This window comes from Dryobates pubescens, chromosome Z (genome assembly GCF_014839835.1).
Source record: "Dryobates pubescens isolate bDryPub1 chromosome Z, bDryPub1.pri, whole genome shotgun sequence".
NCBI classification, from domain to species: domain Eukaryota; kingdom Metazoa; phylum Chordata; class Aves; order Piciformes; family Picidae; genus Dryobates; species Dryobates pubescens.
In genome coordinates, this window is record NC_071657.1 from 85,072,781 (window position 1) to 85,093,123 (window position 20,343).

Sequence of the window (20,343 nt, forward strand, 5' to 3'; positions counted from 1 at the left end):
CCTTCTCTGGACACCTTCCAGCAAGTCAACATCCTTCCTAAACTGAGGGGCCCAGAACTGGACACAGTACTCGAGGTGCGGCCTAACCAGTGCTGAGTACAGGGGCAGAATGACCTCCCTGCTCCTGCTGGCCACACTGTTCCTGATGCAGGCCAGGATGCCATTGGCGCTCTTGGCTGCCTGGGCACACTGCAGGCTCTTGTTCAGCCTACCATCAACCAGCACCCCCAGGTCCCTCTCCACCTGGCTGCTTTCCAGCCACTCTGACCCCAAACCTGTAGGACTGCATGGGGTTGTTGTGGTCAATGTGCAGAACCCGGCACTTGGATGTGTTAAATCTCATGCCGTTGGACTCTGCCCATCTGTCCAGCCTGTCAAGGTCCCTCTGCAGAGCTCTCCTACCCTCTAACAGATCAACTCCTGCCCCCAGCTTGGTGTCATCTGCAAATTTACTGAGGATGGACTCCGTGCCCTCATCCAGATCATCAATAAAGATATTAAACAGGATGGGGCCCAGCACTGATCCCTAGGGGACACCACTAGTGACTGGCTGCCAGCTGGATGTGGCACCATTCACCACCACTCTCTGGGCTCGGCCCTCCAGCCAGTTCCTAACCCAGCACAGAGTGCTGCTGTCCAAGCCACGAGCTGACAGCTTGGCCAGGAGTTTGCTGTGGTGGACAGTGTCAAAGGCATTGCTGAAGTCCAGGCAGACTACATCCACAGCCTGCCCCACATCCACCAGGCAGTCACCTGATCATAGAAGGAGATCAGGTTGGTGAGGCAGGACCTGCCCTTCCTAAATCCATGCTGGCTGGGCCTGATCCCTTGGCCATCCTGTAAGTGCTGTGTGATTGCACTCAAGATGACCTCTTCCATAATCTTGCCTGGCACTGAGGTCAGGCTGACAGGCCTATAATTCCCTGGCTCCTCCTTCCGGCCCTTCTTGTGGATGGGCATCACGTTGGCCAGCTTCTGGGACCTCTCCAGTGAGCCAGGACTGCTAAAAAACGATTGAGAGCAGTTTAGCCAGCTCATCTGCCAGCTCTATCAGCACCCTAGGATGGATCCCATCTGGTCCCATGGACTTGTGGAGACCCAAGTGGCTCAGCAGGTCTCTAACTCCTTCCTTCTGGATTACAGGGTATCTATACTGCTCCCTGATTCCAACTGTCAGCTCAGGAAGCCAGTTTTGTGGAAGACAACCTACCTTGCTGTTAAAAATGGAGGCAAAGAAGGTGTAAAGCACCTCTGCCTTTTCCTCATCTTTAGTTACAATATTCCCCTCCATGTCCACTAAGGCTAAACAACTCCAGAAGAGAAGGCTCACAGAAGACCTTATTGCTATCTACAACCACCTGAAGGGAGGTTGTAGACAGGTGGGGGTTGGTCTCTTCTCCCAGGCAACCAGCACCAGAACAAGAGGACACAGTCTCAAGCTGTGCCAGGGAAGGTTTAGGCTGGATGTTAGGAAGAAGTTCTTCACAGAAAGAGTGGTTGACTATTATGGGCTGCCCAGGGAGGTGGTGGAGTCACCATCACTGGAAGTGTTTAAGAAGAGACTGGATGAGGCACTTGGTGCCATGGTTTAGTTCATTAGTGTTGGGTGATAGGCTGGACTCAATGATCTCAAAGTTTTTCTCCAACCTGGTTAATTCTATTCTATTTTATTCTAAACACAGGAGGCAGACAACATAATATACAAGAAAGAGGAAAGCAGATATCCCATTTAAAATAAAGTCTTGATATTCCTTTACATCTACAATCTCACCCCATATCTGTGCCTTGGATATAAATCCAGCTGGCAGCCAGTCACAAGCAGCATTTCTGCAGGGCTTGGTATTGAGGCCAGTTCTGTTTAACATCTTTATTAATGATTTGGATGAGTGAATCAAGGGCACCATAAGCAAGTTTGCAGACAATACTAAATTGAGCAAGAGTGTTGATCTGCTTGAGGGTAGGAAGGCACTGCCAAGAGATCTGGACAGGTTAAATCAATGGGATGAGGTCAACAGAATGATGTTTAACAAGACCAAGTGCTGGGTCCTGCACTTTGGCCACAAAAACCCCAAGCAACCCTAAAGGCTTGTGGAAGAGTGTCTAGAAAGCTGCCTGGTGGAAAATGATCTGGGGGTGCTGGTGGATGGCCAGCTGAACATAAGCCAGCAGTGTGCCCACATGGCCAAGAAGGCCAATAGCACCCTGGTCTGTATCAAGAATAGTGTGTGCAGCTGGAGAATGGAAGTGATTGTGCCCCTTTCATCAACCCCTTTCATTACACCTGGTGAGACCATAGCTTCAGTAGTGTTGAATTCTGGATGTCACAGTACAGGAAAGACGTTGAGGTCCTGGAATGTGTCCACATGTGGTGGGTTAATGCCCATCCTGAAAACAAAGGGGGCAATGGCTTGCGAGTACTTTGCCCTCCCTGCAGGGCTTTTTCCCCCTGGGAAACTGAGTCTGTTCCACTTCCCCCTCCCTGCCCAGGTAGGGTATAAAAGGGAGGGCATTGCAGTCATTAGGTCTCTTTTTTGGCTCCTGCCTTCCTGGACGAGAGCTACTGCAGCAGCCTTCCTGCTCCTCTGCCATATGGTCAGGCCTAATCCTTCTCCCTGCTGCCTCCACGCCTCTTCAGAGAGAGACTGTTTTGTATTTTCTTTTTTTTTTTTTCCCTCCCATCCATCTTGTTCCTTGCCCTTGTGAACCTGACCTGTTATATATTTATATATTGTTTAAAGAAAACTCTTTACCTCTCTACTTCCAAGCTGACTCCAAATTATTGCTTGGTGGATTTGCTTCTTCCCTTTTTTTTTTCTCCTCTCTGTTGGGAGGGAGGAAGGGGGAGCAGAAGAGAGATTCTCAGCCTTGCCCCCATCTGAGCTCTTAACTCCCAGTTAAGGCTCAAACCACTACACCAGAGAGGAGCAGCAAGGCTAGTGAATGGTTTGGAGTGCATCATACAAGTTGCAGCTGAGGGAGCTTGGGCTGTTTAGCCCAGAGAAGAGAAGGCTAAGGAGAGATCATATTGCTCTCTACAACTACATGAAAGGAGGTGGTAGTGAGGCTGGTGTTGTTTTTTTCTCCCAAGTAACTAGCAATAGGATGAGAAGAAATTAGCTTAGATGTGTCAGAGGAGGTTTAGATTGGACATTAGGAAAAACTTCTTCACTGAGAGAATGATGAGACATTGGAACAGGCTGCCCATGGAGGTGGTAGAGTTGCCATCCCTGGAGGTGTTCAAGAAGAGTGTGGCACTTCAGGATATAATTTAGTGGTTATGCTACTTGAGTTATTGTTGGACTCTATGATCTTAGAGGTCTTTTCCAACCTTAATGATTTCTACACACAAGGGAAGAACCAACACTCAAAACACATATACCACATGAATCTGAGTAAATCAAAGGAATTAACAGATGTGCTGGAAATCTTCCACAAATTAGAAACAAGAGGTACCAGCCATGCTTGTAAACTCTAAAATGAACATTAATAAGCAATGCTGAAACTACAGGTATTATCCTACAGTTAGGCAAAGTAGTTCAAGAATCCCCGTCCTGCAGAAACTCAGCCATTTATCCAACTTTTTGATTAAAGTCCTATACTCCACGCTACAAAACATCTACAGAGTCATCAGGCAGAGACTTGCCAAAGTATACTGGAATCTTGCCACTGTTTGAGATAGCACTGAAGTAGCAACTATATAACTAGATCAGACCTGATTACCTAGAACAATTTTCTTTAAATCTCTGTTTAAAGCTTCTGAAAATAGCAAAGAGCTGCAGAAAGAACATCCAAAAATATATTTTTTATAGAAAAGGTTTAACTACATTTTAATATTGATGGTATTTTCTATTAACATTGGGGCAGAAGCCTATTGTTCAGTAGAGCTCTTCACTTCCTTTATACAAGAGCTATCTCTTTGAATCTGTCTGAGTCAACTTTAGTGACCACTTTAATATTCACTTTACAATTAATGCTTCTTTTTATGGGTTGGTAGAAGGTAAACCAATTTCAGTTCAGCTTCTAGGTATTGAATTTATTATAAAAAGTTATGTACTTAAAACTCCTATAATGAAACCAGAGGCATCATGAGATATTAACCTAGAGTTAATGCTGAGAAGGCCAGTTTGAATAATTCAATTTATGTCACCTTAAGTATCTTTTCAAATGGAATTAACTTTATCTCACAAAAAAACGAAGCTCCATGTTCCAGTTACTGATTATTGACTCCACGAGAGTTCTGTCTTAAATCATCTCACCACCATCTCCCCAGCAATTTTATTTCTCAACTACCAGAATGCTTTAAATTTTGAAGGCTGACTTTTGTTATAAAGAAGCAACGTTAGGTAAGAGGAAAAAGTGTTTTCAAAACTACAGCTACAGTTAGGTGATGTTAAAATTGGTGGGGGGGAGGGGTTGGGGGGGAAAGTTGTCACCAAAGTATCTGCATTAGTTCATTATAGCTACAAAGCAGCGCTGCATTTCAGCCACGTGCACAAAGCTACTGCAGTCGTTCGCCTCCATAAAACTCCACCTCTTTTTGCAACAAAGCCACAGATGCTTGGTAATGCTGCAGTTCTCCTGACCTGTTAATTGTCTCATTCTAACATCAGGCCCTCTGAAAAGAGATGCTTTCAAATACCTATCTAAGCACAGGGGAAAGTGACAGCTCATGGTCAGCATTATTGTACAGTAAGAATGAAGGAGCAAGACAAGCAAAACCAGGAGATGTTAAGCTATAGGTGTAGCATTAGAAACGAATCCAAACAGACAGGAAAAAGAGGGGGAAACAAGAGACAACAGCTCATAACAAGCAGAACAAAGAAGTGCTCCAGTACAGAGTATAATTGTGCAGCCTCACGTTTCTGCAAGACACAGGCAAATCAGAACGACATCTTACATTGAAGCCAGATGCCCTGGTAACATCAGCAGTCATCTGAAAAAGGAAATGCTGATTACCTCTCCCAGACAGTTCAAAGAGGGGAAAACTAGATAGCAAGAGAGTATCTATTGATATAAAGTCAGACATATCAAGGATTTCCTTAGCCCAGCCAAAAACAAACAATGGGAAAAAAATTCCAAATGGATCAAGCTTCAAATGAAACTCAGGAAGACTTCCTTTAACCTAATATTTATACAAGATGGCTTTTTTTCAAACTCTGTCTTAAAAGAAAACAAACAAACAAACAAACAAAAGGGAAAGAGGCATAAGAGCTTCTGCATGGCAGAGAGAGGTCACACGGGCAGCACTCCAAGCAAAGGGAAAGTTTTCTGGGTCTGTCCCTCCCCCAAAAGCCCCTCCTTTCTGCATTCCCTGTGGCACTCCCCATCAAAGCAGAATGCAAGCTCTGTCCCTGCCTGAACTACCGTGTTAGGACGACACTCAGAAGAAAAAGAGACCTATCACGACCCTAAGAGCTCACAGTTCAGGTACCGCTACAAGAGACAAAAAGCAACAAGAGAGGTGTGTGAAAATAACACACAAGTACAACAAAGACCAGCCCAGTGACTTCAGTTTTGATAACTATCACACGAGGGAGTGTTAGAGAAAGAATCAACGCAATGAGGCAGTCTTACTAATCTCTCCACAGTTTCTGAGCTGTGAGAAGAAATGTAGCATGAAGTGGTTGTTTGGAACAATAGGTAACAATTTATAAAGCTAAATACACTCACGCTCTAAACAGCTGTATGTCTACCAGGACTGCATAGAAAGAGAAAATTAAAGAGGAATGTCAGAAACGGGAGAAATAATTCACAAGCTATAAAGAAAAACAAACAAACAAACAAAGGCAAAAACAGTTGAAATATGCTTTGACATGTTTTTATTTATGCCTATGAAGTTTTGTACACAGCAAGAGGGCTAAGGTGATTTCAGACTTGCCGGGCTCAAAAGACAAGTTCAGAGAAGTTGTATACACAAGTTCTGTGTATACACAGATAGAGTGATTAGGAAGAGAAAAGAATAAGAGAGATGAAAGAAGCAGACTGCTCTATCATCAGAGGTTGACTTGACAGTCAAGGGGCAGAAGGTTTCCTATGAAGGTTTCCTCCTTTACTGGAGACTTTCAAAACCCGCTTGCACGAATTCCTGTGCAGCCTGCTTTGGTGGGGGAATTGGACTTGATGATCTCTGTAGGTCAGTTACAACCTCTAGCATTCCGTGATTCTGTGATAACAGGAAATATTTTTGCACTTTATATGGAATTGTGGTAGATACGAGGTGCTTGCCTAGTACAAGATATATGTATTTTAAGTTGAAAGGCAAAAGGTGAAAGGTTAAAACCAGCAAAACCTAAGAGAAATATTGACATCATCCCAAACACTGCTGCCATGGTGTCGTTGGACCACATGGACTCCTCTGAACAGTTTCCACAGAGATCACCAGCAAGTTGTGTATCACAGGTAAAACCACAAGCACCATCAGTTCTCAGAGAAAAAGGTTTTGGTTTCGAAGACGGCAGACAAAAGTACAACAGAATGGAAACTCAATGAGTATAAGAGCTAAAACCCCAAAACACAGCTCTGTGTCCAACAACATATGTAAAATAATAAAAGTATTAAAAAAATATATTCCTGATTCTGATGAAGTCAGAGAAGTATTTCCACCTGCTTCCTGAACAGAATTAAAAATTACATCCTCCTCCTTCACAGGCTCCTGAGAAGCAGGATCTGCCTGTGTAATACTGTTAACAGGAAACCACAGAGAGGGCAGAATCAGGGCACCTTCTGGATACTGTGTGCTGATGACTTTACTTTTAGCCCTGTTATAAACCTTTAAGACTCATCCAGCATAAGAAAGGATCAAGGGCACAACCTATAAAAAAGGTATAGCCTTAGGTAGGATAGACTCTAGAGATCTTAGGATGGAAGCTCATGAAAAAAGAATAGCAGGTAAAAACATCAGGTAGTGCACTTGTATAAGTAGCCTTCATTTGTAGGGTATAATCTGCTATCAGCAGGGATGCAAATCAAGTGCCTAGCTATCAGAAAAAAAAATCTCAAGCAACCACGTTTTCAAGGCTTTGTGTGAAAACATCTGAGAAACATTGTATCACTTAATTTAACACACTGCATCTCTAGTCAACATTTTCTGGGTTTAAACTGCACATATAGGTCTTGCATAAACAGCTCAAATGAGATGGACCACCTCACAGAGCTGAGAAAGCTCTCACTGACCAAAAATATCATCTGTAACCTCCTTTTCAATTATCAAAAGCTACAGTGAAAATGTGAAAGTCTCTAACTATAGTGACTGTAATAATTTCACTGTTTAAATAACAAGATAGGAAACAGAAGAGCTTCTTAACCTCTTTCCTTAGCAAAGGCATGGGTTCCTATTCCATTACATACATAGAATACATACATAGAATAAACCAGGTTGGAAGAGACCTTCAAGATCATCGCGTCCAACCCATCACCAATCCAACACCGCCCAAGCAACTAACCCACAGCACCAAGCACCCTGTCAAGTCTTCTCCTAAAAACCTCCAGTGATGGTGACTCCACCACCTCCCCAGGCAGCCCATTCCAATGTGCAATCACTCTTTCTGTATAGAACTTTTTTCTAACATCCAGCCTGAACCTCCCCTGGCGCAGCCTGAGACTGTGTCCTCTTGTTCTGGTACTGCTTGCCTGGGAGAAGAGACCAACATCTGTCTGTCTACAACCTCCCTTCAGGTAGTTGTAGAGAGTAATAAGGTCACCCCTGAGTCTCCTCTTCTCCAGGCTAAGCAACCCCAGCTCCCTCAGCCTCTCCTCGTAGGGCTTATGTTCCAAACCCCTCACCAACTTTGTTGCTCTTCTCTGGACTCGTTCCAGCAAGTCAACATCCTTCCTAAACTGAGGGGCCCAGAACTGGACACAGTACTCGAGGTGCGGCCTAACCAGTGCAGTGTACAGGGGCAGAATGACCTCCCTGCTCCTGCTGGCCACACTGTTCCTGATGCAGGCCAGGATGCCATTGGCCCTCTTAGCTGCCTGGGCACACTGCAGGCTCATGTTCAGTCTACCGTCGACCAGCACCCCCAGGTCCCTCTCAGCCTGACTGCTCTCCAGCCACTCTGACCCCAGCCTGTAGCTCTGCATGGTGTTGCTGTGGCCAATGTGCAGAACCCGGCACTTGGATGTGTTAAATCTCATGCCGTTGGACTCTGCCCAACTGCCCAGCCTGTCGAGGTCCCTCTGCAGAGCCTCTCTACCCTCCAGCAGATCAACTCCTGCGCCCAGCTTGGTGTCGTCAGCAAATTTACTGATGATGGACTCGATGCCCTCGTCCAGATCATCAATAAAGATGTTAAAGAGCATGGGGCCCAGCACTGATCCCTGGGGCACACCACTGGTGACTGGCTGCCAGCTGGATGTGGCACCATTCACCACCACTCTCTGGGCTCGGCCCTCCAGCCAGTTCCTAACCCATCGCAGTGTGGTCCCATCCAAGCCATGGGCTGACAGCTTGGCCAGGAGCTTGCTATGGGGAACGGTGTCAAAGGCCTTGCTGAGGTCCAGGTAGACTACATCCACAGGCCTCCCCACATCCACCAGGCGGGTCACCTGATCATAGAAGGAGATCAGGTTGGTCAGGCAGGACCTGCCCTTCCTAAACCCATGCTGGCTGGGCCTGATCCCTTGGCCATCCTCTAAGTGTTGTGTGATTGCACTCAGGATGACCTGCTCCATAATCTTTCCTGGTACTGAGGTCAGGCTGACAGGCCTGTAATTCCCTGGCTCATCCAACCGGCCCTTCTTGTGGATGGGTACCACGTTGGCCAGCTTCCAGTCAGCTGGGATCTCTCCAGTGAGCCAGGACTGATGAAAAATAATGGAGAGTGGTTTGGCCAGCTCATCTGCCAGCTCTCTCAGCACCCTAGGATGGATCCCATCTGGTCCCATGGACTTGTGGGGATCCAACTGACAATACAGTCAGTTAACTTCACCCCATTCACTGGGCCAAAATTTGTTTTGGTTTGTTTGGTTGTTTTGTTTGGCTGGTTGGCTGGTGGTGGGAAGACAATCACAAAATAGTGTTCAGGACTGTGTAATGCAAGACTTGAAAGTTCCAGTTCTAGTAGTAGAAAGATGTTTTGAAGATGTCATCGAAAAATGAGATGGGGAACAAAGAGCTTACCTTCTGCTCCTTTTCCTTAGCAGCACTGAGTTGAGAAAGGGAGAGCGATAGTTTTTCCTGCTGCTCAGCTAGGTACTTCTGATAAAGGCTCAAAAGTTCCTGGCATTCTCTGTACTGCTGCTGCAGAGGTGAGACATCAGAAGTTAAGGAAAAAGTAATCTTTAGCAAATAGTTAAAGTCAAGTATATATCAACTTATTCTGTGTAAATCTGATTTAGATCCATAACAGTTCAATTTAAAAACAGATACTGTGTGTCTCAGTACCGCCTAATGATGATAAATCTGCCTAAAGATGAATGTTCCAAGTACAAGCTTCTTTCTACTGAGAGTGGAAAAAGAACTGCACCAAATTCTTTTATTATTGGAAAAGGGACAGCAGCAGGAGGCAGGTGATGACATTGTTTCAATTGGAACAATTGTAACCCTTTGATTTGTATTCAGCAAAGCCAAACACTACCAATGTTTATTTATAAATAAATAAATAGCCAGCCAAGAAAGCAAATAGTCCATTTTTAAGCACAGACATGGATTCATAAGCCCACATACCCAAATCCAATCTCTTTGCTTGAGTACCAGCGGCTCCAAAAACCACAACCACAGATGCAGCGCTACAGGCCTTTTAGAGACAAGCAGTGATTTTTGGATAGCAATCCAGGGAAGCCACAACTGTGGTGTTTGCAAGGATATTAGCAAGCAACAGTGTCCTGCCTTGCTTGCAGCATTGAAATTCCAACAGGAGATAAATCTGCTCTTCACCTGTCATTGTGTAATTCTCTCCCTTGCTCATGTAGCATGGTAAACCATTTACGCTCCCCCTTCTCCCCCCACACTTTTAATTATGCATGCAGATGGGATAAGGGCTCGCTGTCCAAAGAGATTACTCTGAATAAATACTTTAATAACAAGTCATCGCAATTAAGGTAGGGAACAAAAACTTCTTCAGTCTATAAAATGGTGTTGAGTTGCAGATTTCCTTAACATTTTTATGATCTAATCATTGCTTCTGGGCAAATTCATGTTGCAATCATTTTTGCCAATCATGGCTGCATAAATAACTCACTGCTTTGTTATTCCCTGTTATGACCCTGAAGGTTGGTTTTGGCTTTTTTTCCTTCTTTTGGGGGAAGAGGAGGGTGGGGGGGGTTGAGAGGGTTTTGTTTGTTTGTTTTTCTTTCCTTTAAATAAAAGGCTACACAAAGAGTAAGCAAAACATTTTAGTAAAGAATGGGAGGCTATTAAACCCCAATGTTTAAATCAATCAGGAGAGCTCCTAGAACACCTTTGCTCAGCACCTGAAAATACAGAAGGGTAAAAATAATGGTCTAAACAAGCTAATTGCTTTGCAGAGCCAGCCTGCCTGAAGCCTGAGCTGTTTTACATTTCAGTTCATTTCGTCAGAGAGCACCAAAAGGCTGAAGTGATTTGTGGTGGTCTCAGGAGTCTCTGCCAGCTATGATGTATATAAAAGGAATTTTTTATTCCGGTTGTAACCATAGGCAGTAATGTTTATAGTAGGTGAACATATTAGCCTGGACGCAGGGCATGAATTTTACTCTAGAAAAAGCCAGTTCATTTATACAGCCTAAGAGTTAAATGTCGGTATTTGAAGACAAATTATAGGGAAATTCATTTAAACCCATGTTATGTGGCAGAATATAAAAACAGACAGTCCTGTCTTTATCAGTATTTTACAGCCCTTTTAATTTACTTTGCTTCCAGCAACCCCTTCCCCACAAAAAACAGATTTCACCCTCTTCTCCCTCCAGCAAGCACACTGCTGGCACAAAGAATGAGTACCTTAAGTGGCCTTGGGGCACACAACTGATGGCCATGGACCTACCCTCACTGTTACCACAGTGTTAATATCAGTTTTGTTGGAATGCTAGGCAAGATTGCTCTCATTTCCAAGCTCAGCACACTCATGACACAAGTGTACCATAAGAGAGATCCCCAAATTGTGTTTCACAGACTGCGGAGCCCTTGTGATGCACATAATGCCACCACCTCTTGCTTGCAGCTGCCAAACTTATTTAAAACACAGCTTAAAACATGACACGCAAAATTAACATTAGGAAAGTATGCAACCACATTCTGATTGTCCAAGGGTCAGCTATGTGATCATGAGTGGAAAGGGCAATAGTTAACATGAGCTTGAACAGCAGCCAAGATAGCCCTGAAATTCTTCTAAGATTAGGTCAGCATTTTAACTGTTAAAAACCTCCTGTACTGCAAGATTAAAACCTTGTTGACTCATACAATCACTCTACATTAAGCCACACATTGTTACAGCCACCACAGTCAAAGAGTCCAAAGCCCTGACTTGCTTAGTAAGTAAGTAAACACAAAGCTTTAGATAGGGAGGAGGGAAAAAAAAAAGCTCATTTGTTTAAGACACATTCAGAATAGCTCTAAGTATGATAATTCTCCATAATGTACTTGTACACTTACTGCAGAATATGTTAAGAAAAAAGCTACCTTAATATCAGATCTTGCTCTTCCACTCTATTGAATTTTTTGCTAAAAGCAGCGAGATGATCTTTCCCCACCATCCCACTCACCACAAATTAGCCAGGCAATATAGAACACTGACACAATTTAAGTCATTCACATATATCAAGCAAGCATGTGCTATGGCAATACAATCTCTAGATAAATAGGTAATTATAAGTATTTTCATAATCTGCTTTTTTAAAAAATGTTATACAGGAGAAAAAAACCTGCCAAACAAGAAACCCTACAGATTTGCATTCCACAGAAATGCTCACATTGGAGATTTCTTCATGTGTTCAGGAGTACAAATATTGGTTAGTTACCTGAGAGAAGCAGTGCTTGGCATTTCACTGAATGGTAGTTTTATGTCTAAGAAACACACATTTGAATGTATCCCAGTAATACATTTCATGCACTATATTAGCAAAGTATTAAGGTTGTATATGGCGGGGGGGGAGCAGCAAAAAAATCAAAATTTGAAATGCAAAGGTTAATATTTCAACAGCAAACTTTACACATCATACTGCTAGTACTATATATTATAGAATTTTGACACTGAATGTAAGTCACAGAATTAAGAGTTACTTTATGGCTCTTAAAAGATCATAACCTCAGTGGAAATGGAGTTGGGTGTGGGAAGAGGGATGGTTAGGATACAGTGGCAGCATGTTTACAAAGGCCAGGAACAGATGTCCAGGGAAAGGAATGTCAGGCAGGAAACAAAGACCTTTTTCTTAGGGGCAAAGCTTCATGAGGAGGCACAGCCAACCTAATGTTCAAATGCTAGCAAGGACACCTACCACTCACCCCTTCAGTCTGTCTCCCTCCATGTGCCATCTCTGCATCTCTCCTAAAACCCTCACTCATTTCAAGAACTCAGCAAACTGACTGAGCAAGACAAAGGGTCTGTCAAGCATGAAACCTGGTACCAAGTGAGCAAAGGGAACAGGCAGATGGGAGACAGGGACATCTCTTTCAACAGCAGCAACATGTCTGGTAGGGTCCAACCCCCTCGCTAAGTTTCAACCCTACTCTTTCTTCACATCCATTCTTAAGGCTCAGGCTTTTAAGTCTGCTCTGTGACTATATCAACTACTCCTAGCTGACTACCTGGTGAAATACTTACAGCCCTTTCACAAGCTGAAGTAGGAAAAAGAGCTACAGTTCCTTGCTTCTCCAGAAACTTGGGGTGGGAGAGGGGGCGAGGAAATAAGAGTGGCAGAAAAAGTACCAATGGTAGAGACTGTTGCCAGTACAGTTTCCACTGCTTCTTCAAGTGAAACCCAGCTTGATATCTGAACTATTGTGGTTCAGAGCATTCAGCAACTCACTAAAGAGCTTTTGAATTCTACACATCAGCCTCCACATATTTCTGTGAGTAATGCTCACACTACAGCAGTTCAAACACCCACTGGTCTATCTATCTACAGTCAAGATTTTCAAATTAAGCTACACCAAGCTATTCCACGAGGCCTATGTGCTGACATTTTGCCTTTCCTAAATCATTTCTTGAAGAGGGAAAAAAACATTATCTTCTCTATAGAAAGCAGGAAATTTTAGCCTGTGTCATTCAAGATTGGATTGGATTGGATTGGATTGGATTGGATTGGATTGGATTGGATTGGATTGGATTGGATTGGTTGAGGGGTTGGATGCGATGATCTTGAAGGTCTCTTCCAACCTGGTTTATTATTATTATTATTAAGAAATACTTAGTTTTACCTCACTTTGTTTTAAAGAAAGGGGGGTGGGGGGTGGGGAATAAAAACAACCAAAACCACCCAAAAAAACCAACAAAACAAAACACAACAATATCATAAAGCAGCCTCCACTCACAAGAATCTGGTGCTGGATAAAATGTTTCTGGAGGCTATTAGCCGGGGGAGAGAACACTATTAATTACATTGGCATTCAAACTAATAACACAGGCCCTCATGTATTTTTGAAGTGTTTGTGAGAACAACTCACCTAGTGATTTCTTCCTCGGTGGCTTGTCACAAGCATTTTTGGGACAGGCATAAGCTCCAGTGTTCCATTTTTACACACTGAAAACAGTGTCATGGGGAGTCTTTGGGCACATCTGCGCACACAGGCACAGCCCAGGAGTCCCACACTCTGTAGGCCATTTTCAGTTGGGTAAACTAACCCGGATCAAGCACAACACTAACAGATCAGATTCATCTTGCACCTAATTAGCTTAGAGTGTGTACTTGCTTCTATATAACCATTCACACAAGCCTTAATAAGACTTCCCAAATATCAAACAAGATGGCCAGAGACAACAGATTCCTGCAGAACCCAACTGTGACTCTGTGGTGGTTTAGGCCAAAATGTAATGTGGTTTCGCCAAAATGTAATGGGTTGGGGCAGATCCCCTCCCCACCACAGGCAGAAATAACGACTCAGGCAAACGGATTGCAAAAAAGTGATGGAAAGTTTAAATAGGAAAAACAATAACAAACAACAATGAAAGTTTTACAGAGACCCACAAGCACCATGACAAAGAGAGAGATCCCAGAACATACCCAAGAACATCCCATCCCCACCTGGGGGTACACCCAAACCCCCCAGGGCTCTTTCTCGCCCCCCCCCCCCCCCCCCCAACCCAGCCTTGGGCCTGAGCAGGCCCAAGGGAGGCAGCTCACGCCATGTTACCTAGGCAGCAGCAGGGGACGAAAGAGGAAGTGAAGACCCCGCATGGCCTTTTTATAGGGGAGCAGGACATTATGGGAATGGAATACCTGGTCCCTGTGACCACCCCCTGGGCTGGGCCCACCCCTTGGGACCTCCCAGGTGTGGCCTGCGCAGTGGCATCTGGGCCAGCACCCAGCCTAAACCACCACAGACTCTTACTTGGGATGTCCTTTCATTCAAGACTGTATACTCTGATCCAGAAGAGAACACGAGCTAATCACCCTCTCCAGCAACAAGATGGTCTAATCCCATCAAGACTTGTATCCAATGGAAGACTATCTATAGACTCAGTGCTATTACAAATGTATCCAAAGATAATAAAGCAAATAAAGGAGGAAAAAAGTTATATAAACACACATTAGAGTTAAATTTAACTGTGACAGCAATAACTTACAGTTTGTGGTAGAGATACAAGAACCTTTCAGGAATGTGATGAAAAACGCTTTTCCATACCTGCAATCATAATCCACTAGCCACAAAGAAAAAAATAAAGGGAAAAAAAAGAAAAAAACCAAAACCCACAAGTTTTTTAATCTCTCGCTTAAGGATATTCATCTAGAAAGGTGACTTGTTATTGCCTTATTAACAGTTTCAGCAAAGAACTCCCACTGATGCCTCAGGTAGTAGTGTCAAGACAATGACCGTGAGAATACTAGACTGAGATGGAGACATTGAGGCAGTACCACTGACATAAGGTTGATGAAGCTAGGCTGAGCATTGAAAGAGAGGTCTTTAGTCTCCAAAGAAAAACAAAATCTACTCAGGTAAATTGCAGGCAGACTTGAGCTGGTCAGCCTTCCCCCTAACCAGGTGTGCTAGCCAGACAGATTCAAAGAGCAATGCACAGCCACAACAGCACAGCATTATACAGTTCTAATTTACCTTACCTTTATATTTTCATGTATTTCTTTTTTCATCAGTTTGGCTGCTGCTGAACTGAACTACACCAGTTCCAGAAAATGGCTGGGTCCTTAACAACTTCAACAATATCAAAGCAAGCCCACATATGTTTTAATAAACACATCTCCATCTCTATAATGTTGGCACCTATACGGCATTCCAATGAACTGATACTCAGTAGTCCAAAAATGCTTTAGAATGCTGCTGCAAGAAGACAGCAATTCACAAACTCAAGCAAAGGCTAAGACCTAAAATAGCTAGAGTAATATGTAATACTATCCCCGTATCTACAAGAAAGGCTCAAGTCCCTAATACAAGGGACCAGAATTTGCAGAATCTACTTAGCCCCAAAGGCCCAGAACAGTTTTGTGGTGAATTCCAGTGTAAGTGTGCTCAGTCTGAAGTGGGCCCACATCTTTCAGTGCATCACTCAAGCATCTATTTTTCAGTATTTTGACACACATAGCAATGAGGTTTATTTTCTACCTTAATATTTTGCATATCAATAGGAGAAAGATACCATGCCTTTTGGGAAAGAAGCAATATGTATGTCACTCTGATTTCCACCTGCAGGCTCTCTCCTTCATAACCAAAGAAAGGATTAAAATAATGCAGCTTCAACTAGTTACATATGAAAAGTCATATGAATAAAAATAAACTGCTGGTATTAATGAATTAACATCTAAAAGGAACACTTAAAAATATAAACTGAGATATTCTAAGCTCTTTCCTTTAGCATTAAACAATTACGTACTTCATTGGCAGCTAACCCACATTTAATTTTAAAATACTTTCTGTGTACAGTTCTGCACTTTGACAATGCCATCTCAGAAAAGCAACAATAGGACTGCATTGCAGAAACCAAATCATTCAGGCACAGATCAAAGTCAAGCCTAGCAAGAAAAACTAAAGAGAAATAAAAATTAATATAAATAAGCAGCTTGAACGTATGTGAATCATTGTTTTGTGAAAGGGTAAAGACTTGTAACTTCTGTGAAGGTTTATTATCTAAACTCTGAAGATGCTGAAAAGACTGAAGGTAATAAAATGTTTTACAAACAACTTCACTTTGCTCGTTCTTATATAACCAAATTTATGTGGACTCCTTGGCACCTGTAGGGAACTTTCTGCATATCCCCTTTTCAATGTATTAAAGCAATCGTCTGGTATCAGTCTGAACTTTATGAGCCTGCAATTCAAAACACAATCTCCTTCTGATTCAAAATCCTCAGGAAGCACATTTCTGAAAACAAGTCACATACAATAAGATAGAGTGATCTCCAGTCTGAAGCCCAACAGTTACATTTTAATTTACACTAGAATATTTTAATGTTGTTATCCAGTCAGTAAATTAACTCAAGATACAAGAATAAAAAGGAAAGACACATTGGGAAAAAGGTCACAAGGTCCACGAAAGTTAAGAACTTCACTTCTGTTTGAAGCATCAGCATTATGTTTTTGAATGCCACAGCTCTCATATAAAGGAATTGCTTAATACATTCCCATTCTGTTTGAAGGGAAATTAAATTTACATTCTTTGGGAATATGGTATTGTAATTAGTTCATGACTTGATTACACTTTGAAGTGAGCCAAGACTGCATATGACGCATACAAATCAGTTAAGTTATGGTTAGCCACCTAAAGAAAACCTACAGTGTTAAGAAGACAAAGTCAGGGCAGTCCTTTGGAGCTTTTAGGAAGAATATGTAAAACATCAAATTAAAATCTAGTCTCTGAACTTCCTGATGTTAAGTGGGAACAGAAGAAACAAAAGCAGCTTCCTAAAAGCCGGATGAGTTGTTTTCAAAAAATAATCTCCATCTCCACCCATACCACCTGTAGGGCAACTCTTAAAATTGATCCAAAAAAAAAAAAAAGGCAATAAAAGATACAAGATTTCTTCCCTTGGTTAAATTCACAGTATGATCTATTCTTAGCACTTTCATTCTTTTTAGAATTTATTTTACAGACAGCCTGAGTTTTGCATCTACATGCTTTGTTCCACCCAAATGATGAAATTCCCAAGTTCACTTTAAACATATTAAAAACATTGAGATGCACAATGTAAATACAGTGCCACTAAAACTGGCCAGACAAAATGATAGCCAGCGTGATTTGAAGAGAGCAAGCAAAGCATTTAAACCTAAATCTAATTCCTAACAGAGCACATGACAGAAGTCTCTATCATACTTCCAAAATGCTGCAGCATTTTAGGGTACAGGATTTGATCCCATGTATTGAAAATACTCTCCACAGGGTATGCCAGTCAAACTAGACAGCTTATCTGCCAAGTTCTCCAGTTCAAAGGTGGATAAGGACTAAAATATCACACGACATATGCCAGCAAATGTACCTGGATAAATAAATGCAAATACAATCTCACAGCTTGCACTTTCTGTTTGAAGTGGAAAACACATCTCTGGCCTTATCTTCATTAATGCAAACAAAAGGATACTTACAAGCAAAGGAAATGGGAAATACAGGATTTTATTCTGCAGTCTAGCTATGCTAATAACTTCCTTCTGGTAAAAAGGAAGAAAATTCAATAAATAAAAGCCACGTTATGCCACTACACACACTGCCAAAACCATGAGTTTTTACAATAATGAACATAAGGAATCCGATGACAGAAACACAAAGAACCTGAATACATAAAATACAAACCCAACAGATCATTGTAACAAGCATAGGCCATAACAATTTTTACTTTTTGCTTAAGAGCTGTGATGGCAGCACATTTTCCTCACTTGCAAAAAAGAGTTTGTTCAGAATGTATCCCCTTCTTTCACATCAGCTCTGCCAACATCTATAGTGATTTTCAGGACTTAAAGATTTCCTTTGTCATTTGCTTAGACAGCACAGCTACCCAGCCTCTTCCACTGGGAACTGCTAAGGAACTTGTTACTTATGTACTTGTCTATTAGCCAGAAAATGTATGAACCTTTTTTATGGAGGAAAAAAAAAAAAAAGGAGCCTGCAGATTCACCCATATAACATTTCTGTGCAAAACAGACCCAGCATCTGAGAACACCACACATTTTATCAAGTACTACAGAAAATAATCTCAACTTATGCTGTGTGAGAACATGAAGCCAAAATAAGGTATTGCATCTATCACCATCCACACAAAAAGAGTGCCATTTTTTTCTTTTACATATTTAAAGTGCAAGATTAAACAAATAAAAGGAACACTGCATAATTTAGCTTTCATTTTCTATCAAATTGCTCATAATTGTAACCATAAAATGATAATATTCTACCATATGTGCATCTGCAAATCCTACAAAAGGACTGGTCAGCGCCTGCAACAACAAAAATGGACCTGCCGCTCCACCTAGTGACCTTACTCGATATTACCGCTCTCCTCCTAACTTGCACAGAGCACTTGTCAAATTTTGAGGTTAATTTTGTTACAGAGGGATCCAACGCATCACTTTGAAACGTGAAAATCCGCCATGCAATCTTCCTGCTACCGTTCTTCCTCAAATTACACTCCCCTCCATCCACACTGGCAGTCACAGCTTTACATAAAACACCCATCACTGGAAATACTTTGTTTTACTTGCAGGCCTCTGTTAGAATTCAAAAAATCCTTCACAGTTGCCACTGTTACTGTTTACACAAAGCCATTTGTCATATCAGTACTACTCGATATTAAAACAGACATGTTCTTTACTCTAGTTTGACAAGATCCTGGCAGAAGCTGAAGGAGAGATAAGGTGCTTTTAGCCTATATGGGAATTGAGGTATCTGAGAAAGGATGCTCAGTCTGTTATGTTTAGACACAGTAAGAGTTATTTAACAGGATAAATGTGAGCTCAGAATCAGAGGTATGGAGGAAAGAGGATGAAGAGGCAAAAAAGAAAGGGAATGTAAAAGCTGAACTTAGTGAGAGCAGAGCTACAGCACCTCCATCTCAATTAAAGAACATGCATAGTAAATCAAAAAGGTGTCTGCTTTGCAAGGAATGAGAATGTAAGATCACAAAACATCAACTCGTTTTATAACAAAGCTAATCAGGTTTAGCCTCAGTTACTATCAGAATGAGGATCACCTGAGAATACATGATGATTTCTGTCTTGTTGCTTTCTCACAGGAAATAATCAATCATCACTCTTAATTTTGTATACCTCGTGTCTCTCACTCATTCTTTTCCTTACAGCCCTCAAAAAGGAACAACTCTGACAGGGAAAACAGACTCTCCTTCAGCAAGCTCCCACCATGAGAGATTCCATGCTCAGGTCCATACCAGAAAGGAAACCTGGCTGCTACAGGGAGTTCTTTTGTTTGCTGCTTCCTCATGTGGTTGCCTCTCTGTGTCTTGAACAGACAGCACCAAGTTTGAGCATTTCAGCTCTCTTCCCCCTCCATTTTAAACTAGAACATACTCAGACAGGAGCACATAGATTTAAATCTATTGGCAAATGATGAAAGTGGCAAGATGAAAATCTGTAAATGTTGCTCAACCAAAACCGAAGAAAAAATATAAATACCGGTAAGCCAAGAAATATTGCCCTGCTTATGGAACTGACTTCAGTGTTGTTATAGCTAAAACAGCACAGAATGTAAAAACCACAGATCATTCTAGATATTTTTTTTCTTTTAAAGCTATTGCTGTTTTGACAGTCTTTCTAACCCTGATAACACACAATCTGTTTGCATGTTTTTGATGACGGAAATGCAGTGCTCCTTTTCCTAAAAGGCAGCTGAGGTCAAATCAAACCCCACACAAGCACACTGTTGCTAATTTTAAAGGAGGTGTCCCCAAACCCAAAAAAGGAAAGTATTCCATGTCAGACTGCTGCAAAGTTCTTTTTCATCATGTGCTGTACACATCTCTAATTAGCTAAGTATTTCAGAACAAGTTCAAAGGACTCAGGAAGCTGGTCCTTTCGTACAAAAACTAGTCTTAAACATGACAAACTGAAATGCACTGGTTTCACTGAACTGAAGCCACTGAAGAAAAGATTTAATAACAACCTCATTATGAGGTTCATTGTTGTAGGACTATTTTATATACAAGATTAACATCTCTTATCTCCCACTTTCACTGAAATCCATTATATCCCTCATTAATACACACCCATTTCTACATCATTTACAGTGCTAAGGTCTGAAATAGAGTGGGACAGGGTGT

General features: G+C 42.1%; 1 protein-coding gene across 1 annotated transcript in view; it reads right to left on the reverse strand.

The window, feature by feature from the left end:
- The window catches only part of KIAA1328 (KIAA1328 ortholog), a 173,243-nt gene that overhangs the window by 87,420 nt on the left and 65,480 nt on the right, over positions 1-20,343 (reverse strand). Inside the window, exon 5 of the mRNA XM_009907804.2 lies at positions 9,122-9,249. Coding sequence (XP_009906106.2) covers positions 9,122-9,249 — 128 coding nt within the window. The remainder of the gene's footprint in view (positions 1-9,121; positions 9,250-20,343) is intronic.